At 37.6% G+C, this 17,988-nt stretch overlaps 1 protein-coding gene and 1 non-coding gene across 2 annotated transcripts in view; both read right to left on the bottom strand.

Moving 5' to 3' along the window:
• Positions 1–4,854: 4,854 nt before the first annotated feature.
• LOC120363698 (U4 spliceosomal RNA) lies at positions 4,855–4,994 on the bottom strand. Its single transcript, XR_005579153.1, has one exon. It is a non-coding gene; the product is annotated as a U4 spliceosomal RNA (small nuclear RNA).
• Positions 4,995–9,498: 4,504 nt separating this feature from the next.
• The window catches only part of GPAT3 (glycerol-3-phosphate acyltransferase 3), a 67,587-nt gene continuing 59,097 nt past the window's right edge, over positions 9,499–17,988 (bottom strand). Inside the window, exons 10-12 of the mRNA XM_003923973.4 lie at positions 17,551–17,679; positions 16,999–17,078; positions 9,499–10,724 (exon numbers count right to left, since the gene is read on the bottom strand). Of these exons, the coding sequence (XP_003924022.1) occupies positions 10,625–10,724; positions 16,999–17,078; positions 17,551–17,679 (309 nt within the window). The 3' untranslated portion in view covers positions 9,499–10,624. The remainder of the gene's footprint in view (positions 10,725–16,998; positions 17,079–17,550; positions 17,680–17,988) is intronic.

Raw genomic sequence — 17,988 nt, 5'->3', positions numbered from 1 at the left:
AGTTGTCTCTTTCTAGAACTTTTATTTTTAGCAACAAGTACTCACTCACTTCCTATATGATAAAAGAAACTGATTTTGAATTTTTCTGTAACTAGCAAGAAAGTTAGGACTACTCAAGTCAAGGACTACAGGAAGATCAATTCCCAGAGAAGTAAGCTGAACAGAGAGCCCAGCAGTTGTCATATCCTTTGCAGGCAATCACTGAACCAGGCAAACTCAAGTTTTGGTTTCTAGAGCCTCAAGGGCCTAAACGACAAAACACAAAATTGAAGGCCTGTCCAAGATGGGAAGTCTAATTACAGTCTTCCTTTGAAGGTGAGATATCAAAGGACTACAACTTCTGTGTAAGAGTAAAGTAGAAATCATCCATCCCCTACTCCAGATGTAAGCAAGGTAAATTGCTTGTGTCAAACCTTACTGCTAAATGAAAGGGAAAAATAACTTTTCCCTAAAGATTTAAAACTACTTGGCAATTAAAAGGAATGAATTACTTAGAAATATAAAATCAATAAGCAAAAGGTACTTCAAAACTATATGAGAGTAACCACATTTGAAAAAAAATAGATATAACTTAAAAATGAGAAATAAAGCTGGATGCAGTGGTGCATGCCTGTAATCCCAGTACTTTGGGAGGTTAAGGTGTGTAGATCACCTGAGGTCAGGAGTTCAATACCAATCTGAGCAACATGGCAAAACCCTGTCTCTACTAAAAAATACAAAAATTATCTTGGGGTGGTGGTGCATGCCTGTAATCCCAGCTACTCAGGAGGCTGAAGCAGGAGAATTGCTTGAACCTAGGAGACGGAGGTTGCAATGAGCCAAGATCATGCCACTGCACTCCAGCCTGGAGTGACAGATGGAGACTCCATCTTTTAAAAAAAAAAAAAAAAGGTGGGGTAGGGGACTGGGGATTTTTTAAAAAACCTAAAGAGAAATAAAGGACATTAACATGATGGCTGACTACAATTGCCTGGCACTTATCCCTCCCTCCCAACAAAAAACAACCAAAACAACAAATAAACAACTAAAATCCAACTGTAGTGTCTGAGGGACAGCAATGGAGTATAGAAAGGGACTGGTGAAAGCCTTATGGAGCACAGAAGCCTAGGATGGCAGCAAAGAGGAGGGAGCAAGGCACCCTGCCCCTGCCACCCCTTCTCTCCCATTGAGATTGGCTCAGATCCAGGAAGGACTTCCCCTTATGGTGAAAAGGTAAGTAGAAGGCCCCTACCTGCCTGAACTACTACTGCAGATTCCTGTAGTATAGGAGACTCCCACCATCTTCAAAAGTTTTTAACCCAGTTTGGGGAACTGCTTGGAATTAACATAGCTGCATTACTCCTGAAGCTTTTGCAAGACCTTCTGACCTTTCAAGAAGGCTTGCATCTTCCCCTATAGCTTCTCCCACCACCTTGACCAATATTCTACAATCAGATGCAAGATACATATAGACAATTCAACAAAATCAGGAAAATATTTCATGATCCGAATAAGAAATCTAACAAAGAGACAGATAGAAGAAAAGAAACAAACAGAAATCTTGAAGCTTAAAAATTCAATGAATGAAATAAAAAATACAATGGAGACCTTCAACAAAAGACCAGAGAAAGCAGAATTTCTGAACTTGAAGACAGATCTTTTGATATAACCCAGGCAGACAACAACAAAAACAAAAGAATAAAACAGAATGAAGAATGACGACAGGACTTATGGGCATCATAAAGCATGAAATTTGGGGGAGACAAATATCCAAACTATAGAAAGAAGAGATGCGAAAATACATAGAAAATCTATTTCCTGAATTAACAGCTGAAAACTTCCAAGGTCTTGGGAGGGATACAGACAACCAGATCCAAGGAACTGAGATTCCAAAATAGATTCAACCCTAAAAGGTCCTCTGCAAGACACATATAGTAAAATTCTCAAAAGTCAAGGACAAAGAGAATTGTAAAAACAGCAAGAGAAAAATGTCAAGTTACATATAAGGGAATTTCCATTATACTATAGCATATTTATCAGCAGAAACCTTACAGGACAAAAAGAATGAGGTGATAAATTGCATTAACAAAAAAAAAAAAAAATGCCAGCCAAGAATACTATACCCAGGAAAGCTATCCTTGAAAAATGAAGTCCACAAAGCCTTTCCCAGGCAAGCAAAAACTGAGGGATTTATAAACACCAGGCTTGCCTTAAAGTAAATGCTTAACGGAGTTCTACATCTGGAAGCAAAAGAACAATAACTACCATCATGAAAACACATGAAAGAACATGAAAGCATAAAACTCACTGATACACCAGATATACAAAGGAAAAAGAGAAATAAATCAAATCTTATAACCACAGAAAACCACCAAACTTCAAAGATAAATGATAAGAGAGAAAGAAAAGAACAGGGGCTATACAAACCAATTAGAAAACAATTAACAAAATAACAGGAATAAGATCTTCACCTGTCAATAATAACCTTGAATTTAAACAGATTAAATCCCCTAATCAAAAGATATTCACTGGCTGAATTGATTTTTTAAAATGACCTAACTATATACTGCCTACATCCATCTATATACTCACTTCACCTGTAAAATGCACATAAACAAAAATCGAAGGTATAGAAAAAGATAATCCACACAGAAACCATAAGTGAACAGGAGTAGCTACAGTTGTATCTGATAAAAAATACGCATTTAGTTAAAAAAAAAAACTACTATTAAAAAAGGGAGAAAGAAGGTTAACAACTGTAACTGTATATGCATCCAACATGGGAGTACCCAGATATATAAAGCAAATATTATTAGATATAAAAGGAGAGGTAGACTCCAATAAAATAATAGAGGAGATTTCAAGACCCCACTCTCAGCATTGAAGAGATCATCTAGGCAAAAAATCAACAAAGAAACATCAAATTTAAACATGACATAAACCAAAAGACTTAACAGACATTAACGAAATTTCATTTAACAGCTGTATAATATACATTCTTCTCATCAGCACATGGAACATTCTCTATGACTGGCCATACATTAGACCGCAAAACAAGTCCCAACAAATTTTTAAAAACCAAAATCTCATCTAATGTCTTTTCAGACCACAATGGAATAAAACTAAAAGTCAATAATGAGGAACTTTAGAAGCTATACAAATATATGGAAATTAACAAGATGAACCTGGATGACCAATGAGTGAATGATGAAATTAAAGAGAAAATTTTAAAATTTCTTTAAACAAATAAAAATGGAAATACAATGCCCAAAATCTACAGGATATAGAAAAGCAGTATTAAGAACAAAGCTTACATCAGTAAACACATACATCCATAAAGTAGAAAGATTTCAAATAAATAACAATGCACCCCAAGGAATTAGAAAAGCAAGAATAAACCAAATCCAAAAGCAGTAGAAAATAAATAATAGTATCAGAGCAAATATAAATGAAATGAGACCCAAAAAATGTACAAAAATAGATGAAACAATGAGTTGCTTTTTCAAAACAATAAACAAAATTTGAAAGTGAACAGTAGACTAAGAAAAAAGATTAAAACTCCAAATAAATAAAATCAGAAGTGAATAAAAAGACATTACAACTGATAGCACAGAAATACAAAGGATCATTAGAAACTATTATGAACAACTCTATGCTAACAAAATGAAAAACCTAACAGAAATGGATACATTTCTGGACACATACCACCTGCCGAGACTAAACCAAGAAAAAATGAAAAACATGAACAGAATAATTATAAGCAATCAGATTGAATCAGTAATAAAACATTTCCCAATATCCCAATAAAGAAAAAATTCAAGCCCAAATGACTTCACTGCTGAATTCTACAAACTTATTAAAGGAGAACAAATATCAGTGCTTCTCAAACTATTCCAAAACAATTGAAAGGAAGAGAATTCTTCCAAGCTCCTTGTATGAGGCCAGCATTGCTCTAATAATAAAACCAGACAAAGTCACAACAAAAAATAGAAAATTATAGCCCAAAATCTCTGATGAACAAAGATGTAAAAATCCTCAACAAAATACCAGCAAACCAAATCCAACAGCACATAAAAAATATACACCATGATCAAGTTGGATTTAATCCCAGGAATGCAAAGATGGCTCAATATATGCAAATCCATAAATGTGATACAGCACGTCAACAAAATGAAAAACAAAAACCATATGATTTTTGAGCAAAAGAATAAATCTATAGGCATCACACTACCTGACTTCAAAATATGCTACCAAATTGTATTAACCAAAACAACATGATACTGGCATAAAAAAAAAAAAAAAAAGATCAATGGAACAGAACAGACAATGCAGAAATAAATCCATGTACTTAAAGCCAACTAATTTTTTACAAAGGTGCCAAAAACATTCAATGAGAAAAAGACAGTATCTTTAATAAATGGTACTAGAAAAACTAGATATCCATGTGCAGAAAAATGAGACTAGATCCCTAGTAGTCAACTCAACACAATTAAAGACTTAAATGAAAAGTCAACTCAACACAATTAAGACTAAAATGAAAAACTAAAAACAATGAAACTACCAGAAGAAAACAGAGGGAAATGCTTGAGGACATTGGTCTTCTTTAAACACCCAAAACTATTAAAATACTAGAAGAAAACAGAGGATATGCTTCAGAACATTGGTCTGAGCAAAAAATTTATGAATTAGATTTCAAAAGCACAGGAAACAAAAGAAAAAATAAACAAATGGAATCGTATATAACCAAAATGCTTCTGCACAGCACAGAAAACAATAAATGGATTAAAGAGACAACATGCAGAATGGGAAAAGATTTTTGCAGACTAATTATCTGACAGGGGAATTTTTTGTTTGTTTGTTTTGTTTGTTTATCAGTCTCCATAGAGACTATCAAAAATGGCCAATGCCAACTACATTGCAAGTCATCAGAGCAAGTTATTGTGAAAAGTTTTAATGAACAATAATCACACCTTGTATAAACAGCATTGGCTACGATAATGCCACTGTGCAAAGCTAGGAATTTTTTTTTTTTTTTTTTTTTTTTTTTTTGAGCAGGATCTCACTCTGTCACCCAGGCTAGAGTGGAGTGATCATGGCTCACTGTAGCCTCAAACTTCTAAGTTCAAGTGATTCTTCTGCTTCGGCCTTACAAGTAGCTAGAACTACAGACATGTACCATCATGTCCAGCTGATTTAAATTTAAAAAAATTTTTTTTATAGAGACAGGGTCTCACTGTGTTGCCCAGGCTGATCTCAAATTCCTGGCTTCAAGCTATTCTCTCACCTCCACCTCTGAAAATGCTGGGATTACAGGTGTGAGCCACTGCACCCAACCATTGACAAGAGATTAATATCCAGAACATACAAGGAACTAAAAAAACTCAATAGCAAAATAATAATAATCATCTGATTTTTAAATGGGCAAATGATATGAATAGACATCTCTGAAAAGAAGATATGCAAATGGTCAAGTTTACAAAAAAATGCTCGACATAATTAATCATCAAGGAAATACAAATCAAATCCACAATGAGATAGCATCTCACCTCAGTTAGAATGGCTATTATCAAAAAGACAAAAAGTAACAACTGCTGGCAAAGGTGCAGAGAAAGGGGGACTCTTACACACTGTTGGTGAAGACCTAAATTAGTACAGCTTTTATAGGAAACAGCATGGATGTTCCTGAAAAACTAAAAATAGAACTACCATATGATGCAGCAATCCCAGTACGGAGTATTTATCCATAGGAAAGAAAATCAAAACATCAAAGAGATATCTGCATTGCCACGTTTATTACAGCACTGTTTACAGTAGCCAAGATGTGGAATCAGTCTGTGTCTATCAACAGATGAATGGATAAAGAAAATGTGGTATATATGCAATGGAACACTATTCTGCCATAAAAAGAATGAAATCTACAACAAAAATAAATAAATATATAAGAATAAAATCCTGTCATTCACAGCAACATGGCTGAGGCTGGAGGACATTAATGGTTAGTGAAATTAGCCAAGCACAGAAAGATAAATACCACATGTTCTCTCTCATATGTTGATGCTAAAAAAAAAAGTTGATCTCATAGAAGTAGAGAGTAGAATAGTGATTACTAGAGGCTAAGAAGGGTAGGAGGGAGGGGAGTATAGGGAGAGATTGGCTCAAAGCTACAAAATTGCAGCCAGATAAGTGGAATCAATTCTAGTGTTCTATATAGCATTGTAGAGTACAGTTAACAATTTATTGTGTGTATGTATGCATATATATATATATATATATTTTTTTTTTTTTTTTTTTGAGATGGAGTCTCACTCTGTCACCCAGGCTGGAGTGCAGTGGCATGATCTCGGCTCACCGCAACCTCCACTTCCTGGGTTCAAGCGATTCTCCTTCCTCAGCTTCCCGAGTAGCTAGGATTACAGATGTGCCACCATGCCCAGCTAATTTATGTATTTTTAGTAGAGATGGGTTTTCACCATGTTGGCCAGGCTGCTCTCGAACTCCTGATCTCCGGTGATCAGCCCGCCTCAGCCTCCCAAAGTACTAGTATTACAGATGTGAGCCACCACGCCTGGCCTATTGTATATTTTCAATAGCTGAAAGACAAGATTTTGAATGTTTCCAATATAAAGAAATGGTAAATGTTTAAAGTGATGGATTTGGTAATTATCTTGATTTGATCACTACACATTGTACTCATGTATCAAAATACCACACTGTACCTCATAAATATATACAGTTATGTGTCAATTAATAATAATTTAAAAATAGGTATGCTAAGGCTGACATTTCAAATACCAACAAAGAGTCTAATTAAAATTCAGAAATTATGTGCCATTAGTTCTTTATATAAGCTTCCAAAGTTTTTACAAGCTACAAATTAATTTAAATATTACTTTATGTTTTACATTTAATATGAATAGCCTGATATTTTACAATTTCTTGATTTTCCTTACCTTTTGGGCACAGCCACTATACAAGAGGAAAGAAAGCAACAAAATCAAAGGAAAGCCCTTTCCCTAGACAGCCCAATTTTGAAAAATATGTCTGCAAGACAGTGTTGTGGATGACTGAAATTATTTTATTTAGGAGCAAGGGCTAATTCTGAAGGAAAAGACATAGGATTGAGAAATTACAATCTATCACCTATAAAAAGGGGTATGAACATGAACTGAGCTAATGAAGACATATAGCCAGTAGAAGACATTATGAGCCAATCACCAATTCTTGCTTACAGCAGTAGTAATAATAAAAATATTTGCTGAGCATTACAAAAGGTAAGTGTAATTTAAAAAAAAAAAAAAAAGATTGGGCAGCCATGGTGGTTCATGCCTGTAATCCCAGCACTTTGGGAGGCTGAGGCGAGTGGATCACCTGAGGTCAGGGGTTCGAGACCACACTGGCCAACATGGCAAAACTCCATCTCTACTAAAAATACAAAAATTAGCCAGGCATGGTAGCACATGTAATCCCAGCTACTCAGGAGGCTGAGGCAGGAGAATCACTTGAACCCAGGAGGCGGAGGTTGCAGTGAGCTGAGATTGCGCCATTGCAGTTCAGCCTGGACAACAGAGTGAGACTTTATCTCCAAAAAAAAAAAAAAGAAAGAAAGAAAAAAAGAAAAGAAAATGTTTTATGACTCTGTATCCCATTATCTTAACCATTATTTTTTTTTTAATCATATGTTGTATCGATCCACTAGAAACAGGTGTTAAAAAACAAAAGCAAACACACAGCTTTTGTGAAGATACTTATTAGGGCCCCTAGCAGTTTCAATCCCAGATCCCAGCCTTGCCCCCATCTTTCTCCCCACAACACTCTTCCCCACTTCCCTCCACTCCACCTCCACCCACGGCCTAGCCTCCCATCATAACCTACCCTTTTCTATCATGAAGCAGTTTAGGTCAGTGATGCCACATTTAAGGGGGGAAAAAAAAACCTGAGAGCAGCTTTGGCTAAGAAGCAGCCCTCATGACTACAATACATTATTTGTAATCACAAGAAATCAACAATCCTTATCATGTAAGTTAAAATATCAACAGAATGTGCAATCTGCAACATATGCACTGAGATCGTGCTAATCACCAAGACAAAGGTGACTACACCTCGGGAAGTCTGTTGACGCAAGGAAACTTCCCCTGAGACTGTTCTTTGCCCCAGAGTGGCAACCGAAACTATTTCCCCTGCGCTCTGAGTATATTTACTGTTTCACACATGGCTGCTCATCCAATCTCAGAATGTGGCATGATATTTTAGAAACCCTTGGCATTCCCAGAACCTGCTGTCTATAAATATGACCACATAACAAATAATTGAAATAAAAATAGGGCAAACTCAAAGCTCAATTCATGAATGTATGCAAAGGTTAGATGAAAGGTCTTACTTATCTGATGAGATTTTTCTACCAAATCCTGCCTTCCCTTCATATTGTCTTATAATTACGGAAGACTCAGGAATACTAAACTCTGGACACAGTATCTCTGAAGTGTGTATGAAATAATATTAGGGAAAGCAAAAGTAAAAGGAGTTCTAAGGAGCATATGCTAAATCTGAGCAATATCAGCTTCCCAAAAACATGGTTTCAACAACAGGGCAGTTCCTTAAGCAACCTGGAAACCAGTTGTGTGAATCAGACCTATGAGACAAAAGCTCTGACTCAGACACTATTAGGTTATCTAGCGAATACATGATAGCATTGTGTTTTTGTCTTTTGTTTTTTTTTTCAGTTTGGGGACAAGGGAAGAAGGTGGATGAAAGTGAGGTGAACAATGATGAAAGAGAAAGGCTGAGGCTAGCGGGGCAGAGTGGGCCTGCACACTGCTGGAAGACCACAGTCAGAGCAAGGCCCAGGCACGGGTATTTTCACAGTGCTCTTGGAAAGATACACTTTTCTGAGAACTGGGCTAATGAAATAGATGTATTAATACAAGCCACAACTAACATAAATTTTTTCAAAAGGCACTCCTTTTTCTGAGAAAAAAAAAATAAGACAAAAAGTCACCCAACATACGTATTTGGATTTGCTAATTTTCAGTCAAGATCACTCCTACTAGAGTCTGTGGGACAAAATTTAAACAAACAACAAAGGGAAAGTGGGGAGAGTGAGAACAGAGAGGTGAATGACCAGGAGAGTAACCTGTCTGCAAGTTTCCTTTTGGGATAAAATCCAACGAGCTAGCTAGATAAGAAGAGTATATACTGATAGAGCTATGCCAAGCCTACCTAGATAGTTAGATATGATTGCTTGAGTTCACCTGCAAAATAACTGTCGTCTGTGACTTTGCTCAAGGTGGAGTTCACAGGGCCAGAGTCCAAATAACTCGGCTAAAAAAAAAAACAAGATTTAAGCAGGGGGAGGCGGGCGAGTCCGTGGCTCATGTTCCTGTTTCCCATTTGTTCCAGTCCAATAAAATCTAACTATGCCACTGAAATGAAAATCAAACAACCCTTGTTTGTAATAAGAATGGATTTAACTTACTCAAAACCAGAAAAGGGGAGAGGGAGGGGGAAATAATGCAACATGCCTTTAGAAATATAGAATTTATTTATAGTCATGAGAAGACAGTTTCACGTTCTGTACACGGTTACCAGAACAGATATAATACTCTCAGGAGGATACAACGGCATCATATTGCTGTCAACATTGCTTATGCTGTGTGAGTTAGGAAGAACTTATCTCCCCCTCTAAAAAAAAAAATTAAGGCTCAGTTTCTGAAAGGTAATTATAATATCAGTCATTTTTTCTGTTTAAGAGACTGGGAAAATTCGGGAATAAACCACAAAGGGGTGGAGGGTGAGGGGCAGCTCCACACACTCTCATTCATTCATACTTAAGATACTCAGTGTGATTTTTTTTTTTTTTAAGGCTCCTTCTATCTGAAAATGTGTTTGGTTACAAAAACAAACAAATCAGTAGATGGGAGGGAACTAGGTATCGATCTACAACATTCAAACAAGGAAAAGTAAGCCTTTGTTGTCAATTGCTGGCTAAAATATGTCTATGAGCTGCCTACATATAAATGCACACACACATTAACTTTGACTCACTTTTCTTTGGCAAAGCTTACTGAATAGTATTCTCTTCCAACACGTTAATAACACTAATTTACATTTCCTTTTGACTTTTGGAGCAGATGGCCACAGAGTTATCCCTTTTGCTAAATAGAATCCTCCATTTTTCCTTTCAGCCTTACAGTAAGTAGACCATAACCATAATGGTCATCTTGCACTGATGTGTGACCTCACCAGTTAAGTGACTGAAGAAAGTGGCAAGGCTGAGTACAGAAAGAAAGTTTGGGCATTTTTGGAGAATTACCCTATCAACGAGTTCCAAACACACCTTACACACACTTTTTCCTGTACAAATATTTCATTCAGTCAACAGTGACACCATCATTTTATAAAAGCAAAATCTGTTTTAACTCAGTAAACCACCTTACAATTCATGGGGCTAATGTTATAACAATAACAAAAGCCAAAAAGGGCACCTGTAGGTTCTGCCTCTGGCATAAAGAGGTAGAGACAATCATTCTGTAGAAAAGATTAACAACAATAAAAACAAAACAATAAAACGAAACAAAAAAAAAATAAAGCTATTCCATTTCTAAGGGCTAGTCCTAGAAAGCCAAGTATATCTACAGGCTGTCATCCATCAGTTGAGAGATCCATTGCCCACAATCATCTTGCTGTAATTTTTCTGCTGCTCTTCCTTGAAGGTGTCCTTCACCTTTGCTCTCTTTAGCCCTCCATCCCTGCAAACAGAAAGACAAATACATAAAAGATACTTTACAGCGGTGATTTAAAAGAGTTAACTTAATAGTCACATGCAGCATGATGCCATGACACTTAGGCAGCTGGGATGAAATAAGAGAAAGAACCCTGGATTTGGAAACAGGAAGACCCAGGTTTCAGTCTCTGCTCTACCACTTGCTAAATGTACATTAAAGGAACAATCTCTCTGATGTTTGGTTAAAATAAGTAACAATATCTCCAACTCAGTTTCTCTTTAGAAGTTAAGGGGTGCTGTATTAAACATTTGGATTGGCCAGGCCCAGTGGCTCACGTCTGTAATCCCAGCACTTTGGGAGGCCAAGGTGGGTGAATTACCTGAGATCAGGAGTTCAAGACCAACCTGGCCAACACGGTGAAACCTCATCTCTACTAAAAATACAAAATTACTTAGCCTCCCAAGTAGCTGGGATTACAAGCATGGTGGCACATGCTTGTAATCCCAGCTACTTGGGAGGCTGAGGCAGGAGAATTGCTTGAACCTGGGAGGCGGAAGTTACAGTGAGCCAAGATCACGCCATTGCACTCCAGCCTGGGCAACAACAGCGAAACTCCATCTCAAAAAACATATATGTATATATTTGGGTGGAAACAAAGATGATTAAAACTGGATTATTTCTCTATTTTGTTCCCTCAGGAAAACAAAATACTGGTATTCATCTACCTATGTCTTACTGAAAAACCACAGGAAAATGAAAATATATGCAGAAGAAATGGTAAGGGTACTGTATATGTGTTGGTAAATTTCATAAAGATAAATAATCATTTTTTTAAGAATTGTTGTTCAAATCTAACCCTATGTATGTTTAACAAGCTGTATTTTCATTCAAAACATCATATTTCCAGTATCTATAATCTTTTATATTCCATAAACAGACTCAGAAGAAAACAAACAGCAAAATCATACATTGCATTCAACTAGAAGCAAGTGCCTATGTAAGCAGCATTCCTTCATTCAGAACCTGTGAATCTTTGAACTCTCTCCTGAGTAGAGAAAACACATGCCTGCCTGGGTATAAGAACTCTGTATGTTTTTCCTCCTTTGGATTACACCCCAAGAAATAACAAACTGGAGTTGCTGGGAGTAGACTGGACTATCAGAGGTCACTATCTCCCTCCTAATCTAATGTTTTAGATTTTAACTCCAAGGAGAGCATGAGCTGAGAACGTGCTTACTTTATACTGTGACTGTTTAATTCTAAACCCAGTCAAGCATGCATGTTTACCAAATGCTTTCTGATGATGATGGATGATCATAGGTTAGCCAGTGAACTCAAAGACATGAGGACAGAACTTGACCTCCATAGAGACACCTGCCTGAGACCACTGCAATGTTCTGGCTTCTACAGTCAAATCTGAGACACAGCAATCAGTCCTCAACTTAAAAACAGACTGCGATCCACTGATAATCCAGGGGGTCAGTTGTGGGAGGTTTTCAAGCAACAAGATTATAAATTGTTGTTAGGTCCACAGAATTGTCCACATAAGCCTTTTTTATCCAAATGAGCTTCTTCTATTAACAGCACTTACCTGAATTCTGAATGGTGAGAACTAAGGAAAGGAGGGAGCGATAAGAAAGGTTTTTCTCCTTTCACGAGATCCAAGCCCAAAACAGGCAAAAATTTAAGTCTTGAGCGATCTGACACCATTTTTGTACTTTTTTTACATTTTTGTACAGTTTGTACAGTTCCCAAGCACCGAGTAAACTTCATGCTGTGCTAAGCACCTAAACTGTGACTTGCTACCCCTAGAGACTTCAAAGTTTTACCCAATTCCCCTTTGCAATGGCAGTAGATCTTAGTTCTTAAGGAAGGCAGTAACCATATATAAGAGCCAGTTTAAGATCATAAAATTATATTTTTGCTCAATCTGTGAAAAAAGCAATCTAGATATGTTAATTCATATCCAATAAGTACACAACAAATATATCTAGAAGGGTAATGAGGCCACTTTCTTTTTTTTTTTTAAGAGGCTAGGTAATTAAAAGTAATTTTTATTGTACAATTGCTTATGGCCTGATAAAAGGAAAGTGGCAATTCTGAGGATCATTTTATTTAGCCAGTCTGATGGAGAGTCTGTACTTGGCTGACTTCTCTAGGTTGTTTTTGTCTCTCAAAGCTTTTTTCCCCTTCCTCTGTGTCTGAGACTACACACTGACTTCAGAGTAGGAGCAGGAGGGCTGGGTGTCAGGTAAGATAAAGGGTGAGTAAAGAGTCTTTAAAAAATGAATAAGGGAAGGCCGGGCGCGGTGGCTCAAGCCTGTAATCCCAGCACTTTGGGAGGCCGAGGCGGGTGGATCACAAGGTCGAAAGATCGATACCATCCTGGTCAACATGGTGAAACCCCGTCTCTACTAAAAATACAAAAAAACTAGCTGGGCGTGGTGGTGCATGCCTGTAATACCAGCTACTCAGGAGGCTGAGGCAGGAGAATTGCCTGAGCCCAGGAGGCGGAGGTTGCGGTGAGCCGAGATCGCGCCATTGCACTCCAGCCTGGGTAACAAGAGCGAAACTCCGTCTCAAAAAAAAAAATAAAAAAAATAAAAAAAATAAAAAAAAAATAAAAAATGAATAAGGAAAAGGAACCCATTGCACATAAAACTGTAGGTTGCTAGGACTACATTTGTGGACCAAGGTAGTTTTATATAGTTTTATGATGTTACGATGTCTGTCACTTTGTTTATTATATTCCAATGTAGGTAGTGTGATACAAATGTTTAGTCTTAACCTATACCTTAAGGCTAGTCAGTTTCATACTGGTGTATGGAATTCAAGTCATAGACCTTGTTGGTCAAGAATTCATACTCCACGGTAGTCAGCCAGCATTTAATCAGAAGGCTGCCTTTCACAGGTGCCACTAATGGCTTCAGCTATCTTTATCTTTATTGCTCATTGATTTCCCAAGCTTTGTTAATTAGCATAACAAATTTTATTTGATTTATTTATTTAACTTTTGAGACAGGGTCTTGCTCTGTCACCCAGGCTGCAGTGCAGTGGCATAATCTCGGCTCACTGCCGCCTCAACCTCCTGGTTTCAAGGATTCTCATACTTCAACCTCTGGAGTAGCTGAGACTACAGGTGCACGCTACAGCACCCAGCTAATTGTTGTATTCTTTTTGTAGAGACGGGGCTTCACCATGTTGCCCAGGCTGGTCTCAAACTCTTAAACTCAGATCATCCACTCACTTTAGCCTCCCAAGTGCTGAGATTACAGGCATGAGCCACTGTGCCCAGCCCTTGCTTAACAATTTTTTTTTTTTTTTTGAGACAGAGTTTCTCTCTGTCGCCCAGGCTGGAGTGCAGTGGTGGGATCTTGGCTCACTGCAACCTCCACCTCCCAGATTCAAGCTATTCTCCTGCCTCAGTCACCTGAGTAGCTGGGACTACAGATGTGCACCACCACACCCTGCTAATTTTTGTATTTTTAGTAGAGACAGGGTTTCACCATGCTGGCCAAGATGGTCTCGATCTCCTGACCTCATGATCCGCCCACCTCCACCTCCTAAAGTGCTGGGAATACAGGCATGAGCCACTGTGCCCGGCCGCAAAACAAATTTTAGAAATGAGTTTTCACTGTAGAAATTATTGGCTTGTTAATTAGCATAATGGATATCAGAAACTGGTTTACCTGGATGCAACTAGTTGTATTCACACTATGTGAATGGATAAATATTTTAGCGATATTCACCACCCTTGTATAATAGAGTACAGTAAGCCCTCCCTGAACATTGTTGATAGCTTCTTAGAAACTGCAACTTTAAACAAAATGATGTATTACAAAACCTAATTTTTTTCTCATTGACATTATAAAGAAACAGCATTGAACAAAATGATGTTACTTATCCCAGAACCTACTATAAAGTCATTGTGCTTAAAGTCACAACCTACAAGAATCTATCAATGATGTGAAGTAAATGCTTATTGTATAATATCCAGCCAGCCCTTCTTCTAGAGGCTGATGCCTTAAACCATCCTGTGCTGGTTCAGGAGGGTTCTTGGTTTCCTGACTGACAGCCTAAATCAGTTGGCCAAATCCTGCTGCTAGAAACATTGCTACAATTGCCTCATATAAACCCTTCATGCTAAGCGTTTTTGAAACACCAAGAAAGACAGCAGGGACTCTGTTAACTTTATAAGACTGTAAGCATAGACTGTTTTGTGACAGCCTGCTAATTTAACATCCTGTATGTAAATAAGAATCCAATCTCCCAGCCAGGCTCGGTGGCTCACATCTGTAATCCTAGCACTCTGGCAGGCTGAGGTCAGGAGTTCAAGAGCAGCCTGGCCAACACAGTGAAACTACATTCCTACTTAAAAAAAAAAAAAAAAAATGCTGGGCACGGTGGTGCCCACCTGTAATCTCAGCTACTTGGAAGGCTGAGGCAGGAAAATTGCTTGAACCTGGGAGGTTGCAATGAGCCCAGAACATGCCACTGCACTCCAGCCTGTGTGACAGAGCAGACCCTGTCTCAAAAAAAAGAAAAAAGAAAAAAAAAAATTCAATCTCCCATTATAATGTAAATATAGTTAACCTTCACTGATATAGACTGAATGTTTTTGGCTCCCCCAAAAATTCATATGTTAAAGCCCCAACTACCAATGTGGTGGTATTTGGAGATGGATCCTGTGGGAGGCAATTATGGTTAGATGAAGTCATGAGGGTGGGGCACTCATGATGGGATTAGTGCCCTTATAAAAAGAAATACTAGAGAACTTGCACCCTCTCTCTTCATGACTGCACAAAAGAGAGATCATGTAAGCACAAAGGAGAATGCAGTTATCTGCAACACAAGAGGAGAAACCTCACCAAAAACTGATCATGCTGATCTCAAACTTCCAGCCTTTAGAACTGTGGGAAAATGAATTTCTGTTGTTTAAGCCACACAGTCTGTGATACACTAACTCTCCCCTTATCCAAGGTTTTGCTTTCCATGGTTTCAGTTAGCCACAGTCAACCATGGTCTGAAAATACTAAGCTATTTTGAGAAAGAGAGAAACCACATTCACATAACTTTTATTAGTCAGTGTATTATTATAATTGTTCTATTAGTTGTTATTGTTGTTAATCTCTTACTACAACTAATTTATAAATTAAGCTTTATCGTAGCTATGTACTTACAGAAAAAAGCACAGTCTATATAGGATTTGTACTATCCATGGTATTAGGAACTTACTAGAGCTCTTGGAACATATCCCCCATTATCCACAGCAGACTACTGTATTTTGTCTGGCAGCTCAAGCAGACTAATACACTCACCTACATTCAATCTTCCTCAGACAAACAAAACTAAAGCCAAAACCAAAACTAAAGTGATCCATAATTTAAATTTCACAACTTCTTTCAAGTTGTTCAGTTTTCTTATAATATAGTCATAGCTAGTTAAATATGAATGAGCCTTTAAGTAGCCCCTTGCCTCCCAGTACCCACCCCATTCCCAAATCTGTTCTCCCTTTCTTCTTCAGAAAAATAACCCCCAAATGTGAGATAGATTTATGGCCATCCAGAACAAAGACTACATTCCCCAGCTTCCTTTGCAGCTAAGTGTTATCACATGACTTGAGTATTAGCCAATGGATACAAGTAAAAGTAGAATATATAATTTTCAGCTTGTGCTGTTAGAGATGGGTGTGTCCTTTTTAAAACTCCTTCCTCATAGCCATTTGCTGTACACACTGAGTAGAGCTGGAACAGCCATCCTGGACCATAAGAGAAACGCAAATTGAGGAGAGTAAAGCAATACAGACTGAGTTGTTACCAGACTGGTTATGTTTAAGTGAGAAATGAACTTCTATCTTACTTAAGCCATTGTTATGTATAAACCACTATTACTTTCAGCTAAACCTATAACTAACTAGAATGATAAATGACATTATTAGCAGAGATTTTTTTTAATTAAAAAAAAAAAGTCTAGGCACAATGGCTCATGACTATAATCCCAGCACTTTGGGAGGCTGAGGCAGGAGTTCAAACCCAGGAGTTTGAGACCAGCCTGTGCAATGCAGGGACACCCCACCTCTACAAAAAAGTTTTTAAATAGCTGGGCATGGTGGCAAGCACCTGTAGTCCCAGCTACTCGGGAAGCTGAGGTGGGAGGATCCCTTGAGCCCAGGCGGACAAGGACACAGTGAACTATGATTGTGCCACTGCACTCCAGCCTGGGTAAGAGAGTGAGGCATTGTCTCAAAACAAAAAAACAAACAAAAAAACAGTGATAGTAATTCTGAAAGATCTCTTACCAGGGAAGTTCAGTCAGGCCTCCTTGTATAGCAATAGCAGACTTAACCCTGTTAGCAAATTGGACTGCATCTTCTCCTTCCTGGTTAAAAAAAAAAAAAAAAAAAAAAAAAAAATTAAAAGAACAGCTTGGGTATTGAGTGTTTAATACCATCTCATAATCGTTTATATTTGTTCTAAAATATAAGATTCATGCTTCAGCTCAAATGCTTTCTATTCTTAGTCAATCATAGCAAATATCATTTGTTCTATCAAGAAAATGCAGTGCTGTATTGTTTAATTTTTTCCATGTGCATATATTTATCACTCTTTATTAGTCTTACCCAAGATAATATCTTTAGGTTCAATAAACCAACAGCAATTGTAAAACCATTATGAAAAAGAGGCTGTAAATATAAAACGATCTGATTTAAAGTGAGCTAAATACATTATTTAAAAAATGACTCAGTTGCTGAGAAAGCAGAAAAGCATGACATGGAGAAGGGACACCTAGGTTTTCAGGTGAAGGTCTCCTTGCCTTTACCCGATTAGGTAAAGTATGAGCTAAGGAATACCTCTCTGGTCATGGGGGGCATGTACCACACGTCACAGACGATGGCCCAGCTGGTCATCATTCGAAGCAGGTAGCTCACCATGTTGTACTTACTACTGTTCCAAAATGCATCACCAAACTGAGGGTTATACTGAGAGAAAAGAAAAGAAAAGATATCCCAGTTATTAACTAAGGGTGGTTTCTCATCCGTGCCTGTTTTTAAGGTGGTAGCCCAGACATTTTTATCAGACTCTAAGAAAAAAGGAAGTTACTTCACTTGATAGAATTTATCAAGAAAAAAATGTAAACCAAGCTAGCTAATACGTCTGACTGGAGCTGACTGTTTTTCTAAATAGAATCACAGAGCTGAGCAACAGGAGATATTTATGTGACTATTAAATATCTGTCTCCACACTTAACTATAAGGCTGATTAAAGCAGGGACAGCAACTGTTTCACTC

The sequence above is a fragment of the Saimiri boliviensis genome, chromosome 3, assembly GCF_048565385.1.
Source record: "Saimiri boliviensis isolate mSaiBol1 chromosome 3, mSaiBol1.pri, whole genome shotgun sequence".
In the NCBI taxonomy this organism is placed as follows: Eukaryota; Metazoa; Chordata; class Mammalia; order Primates; family Cebidae; genus Saimiri; species Saimiri boliviensis.
The sequence above is the reverse complement of the archived record's forward strand: the minus strand, read 5'-3'. Positions and strand labels throughout refer to the sequence as shown.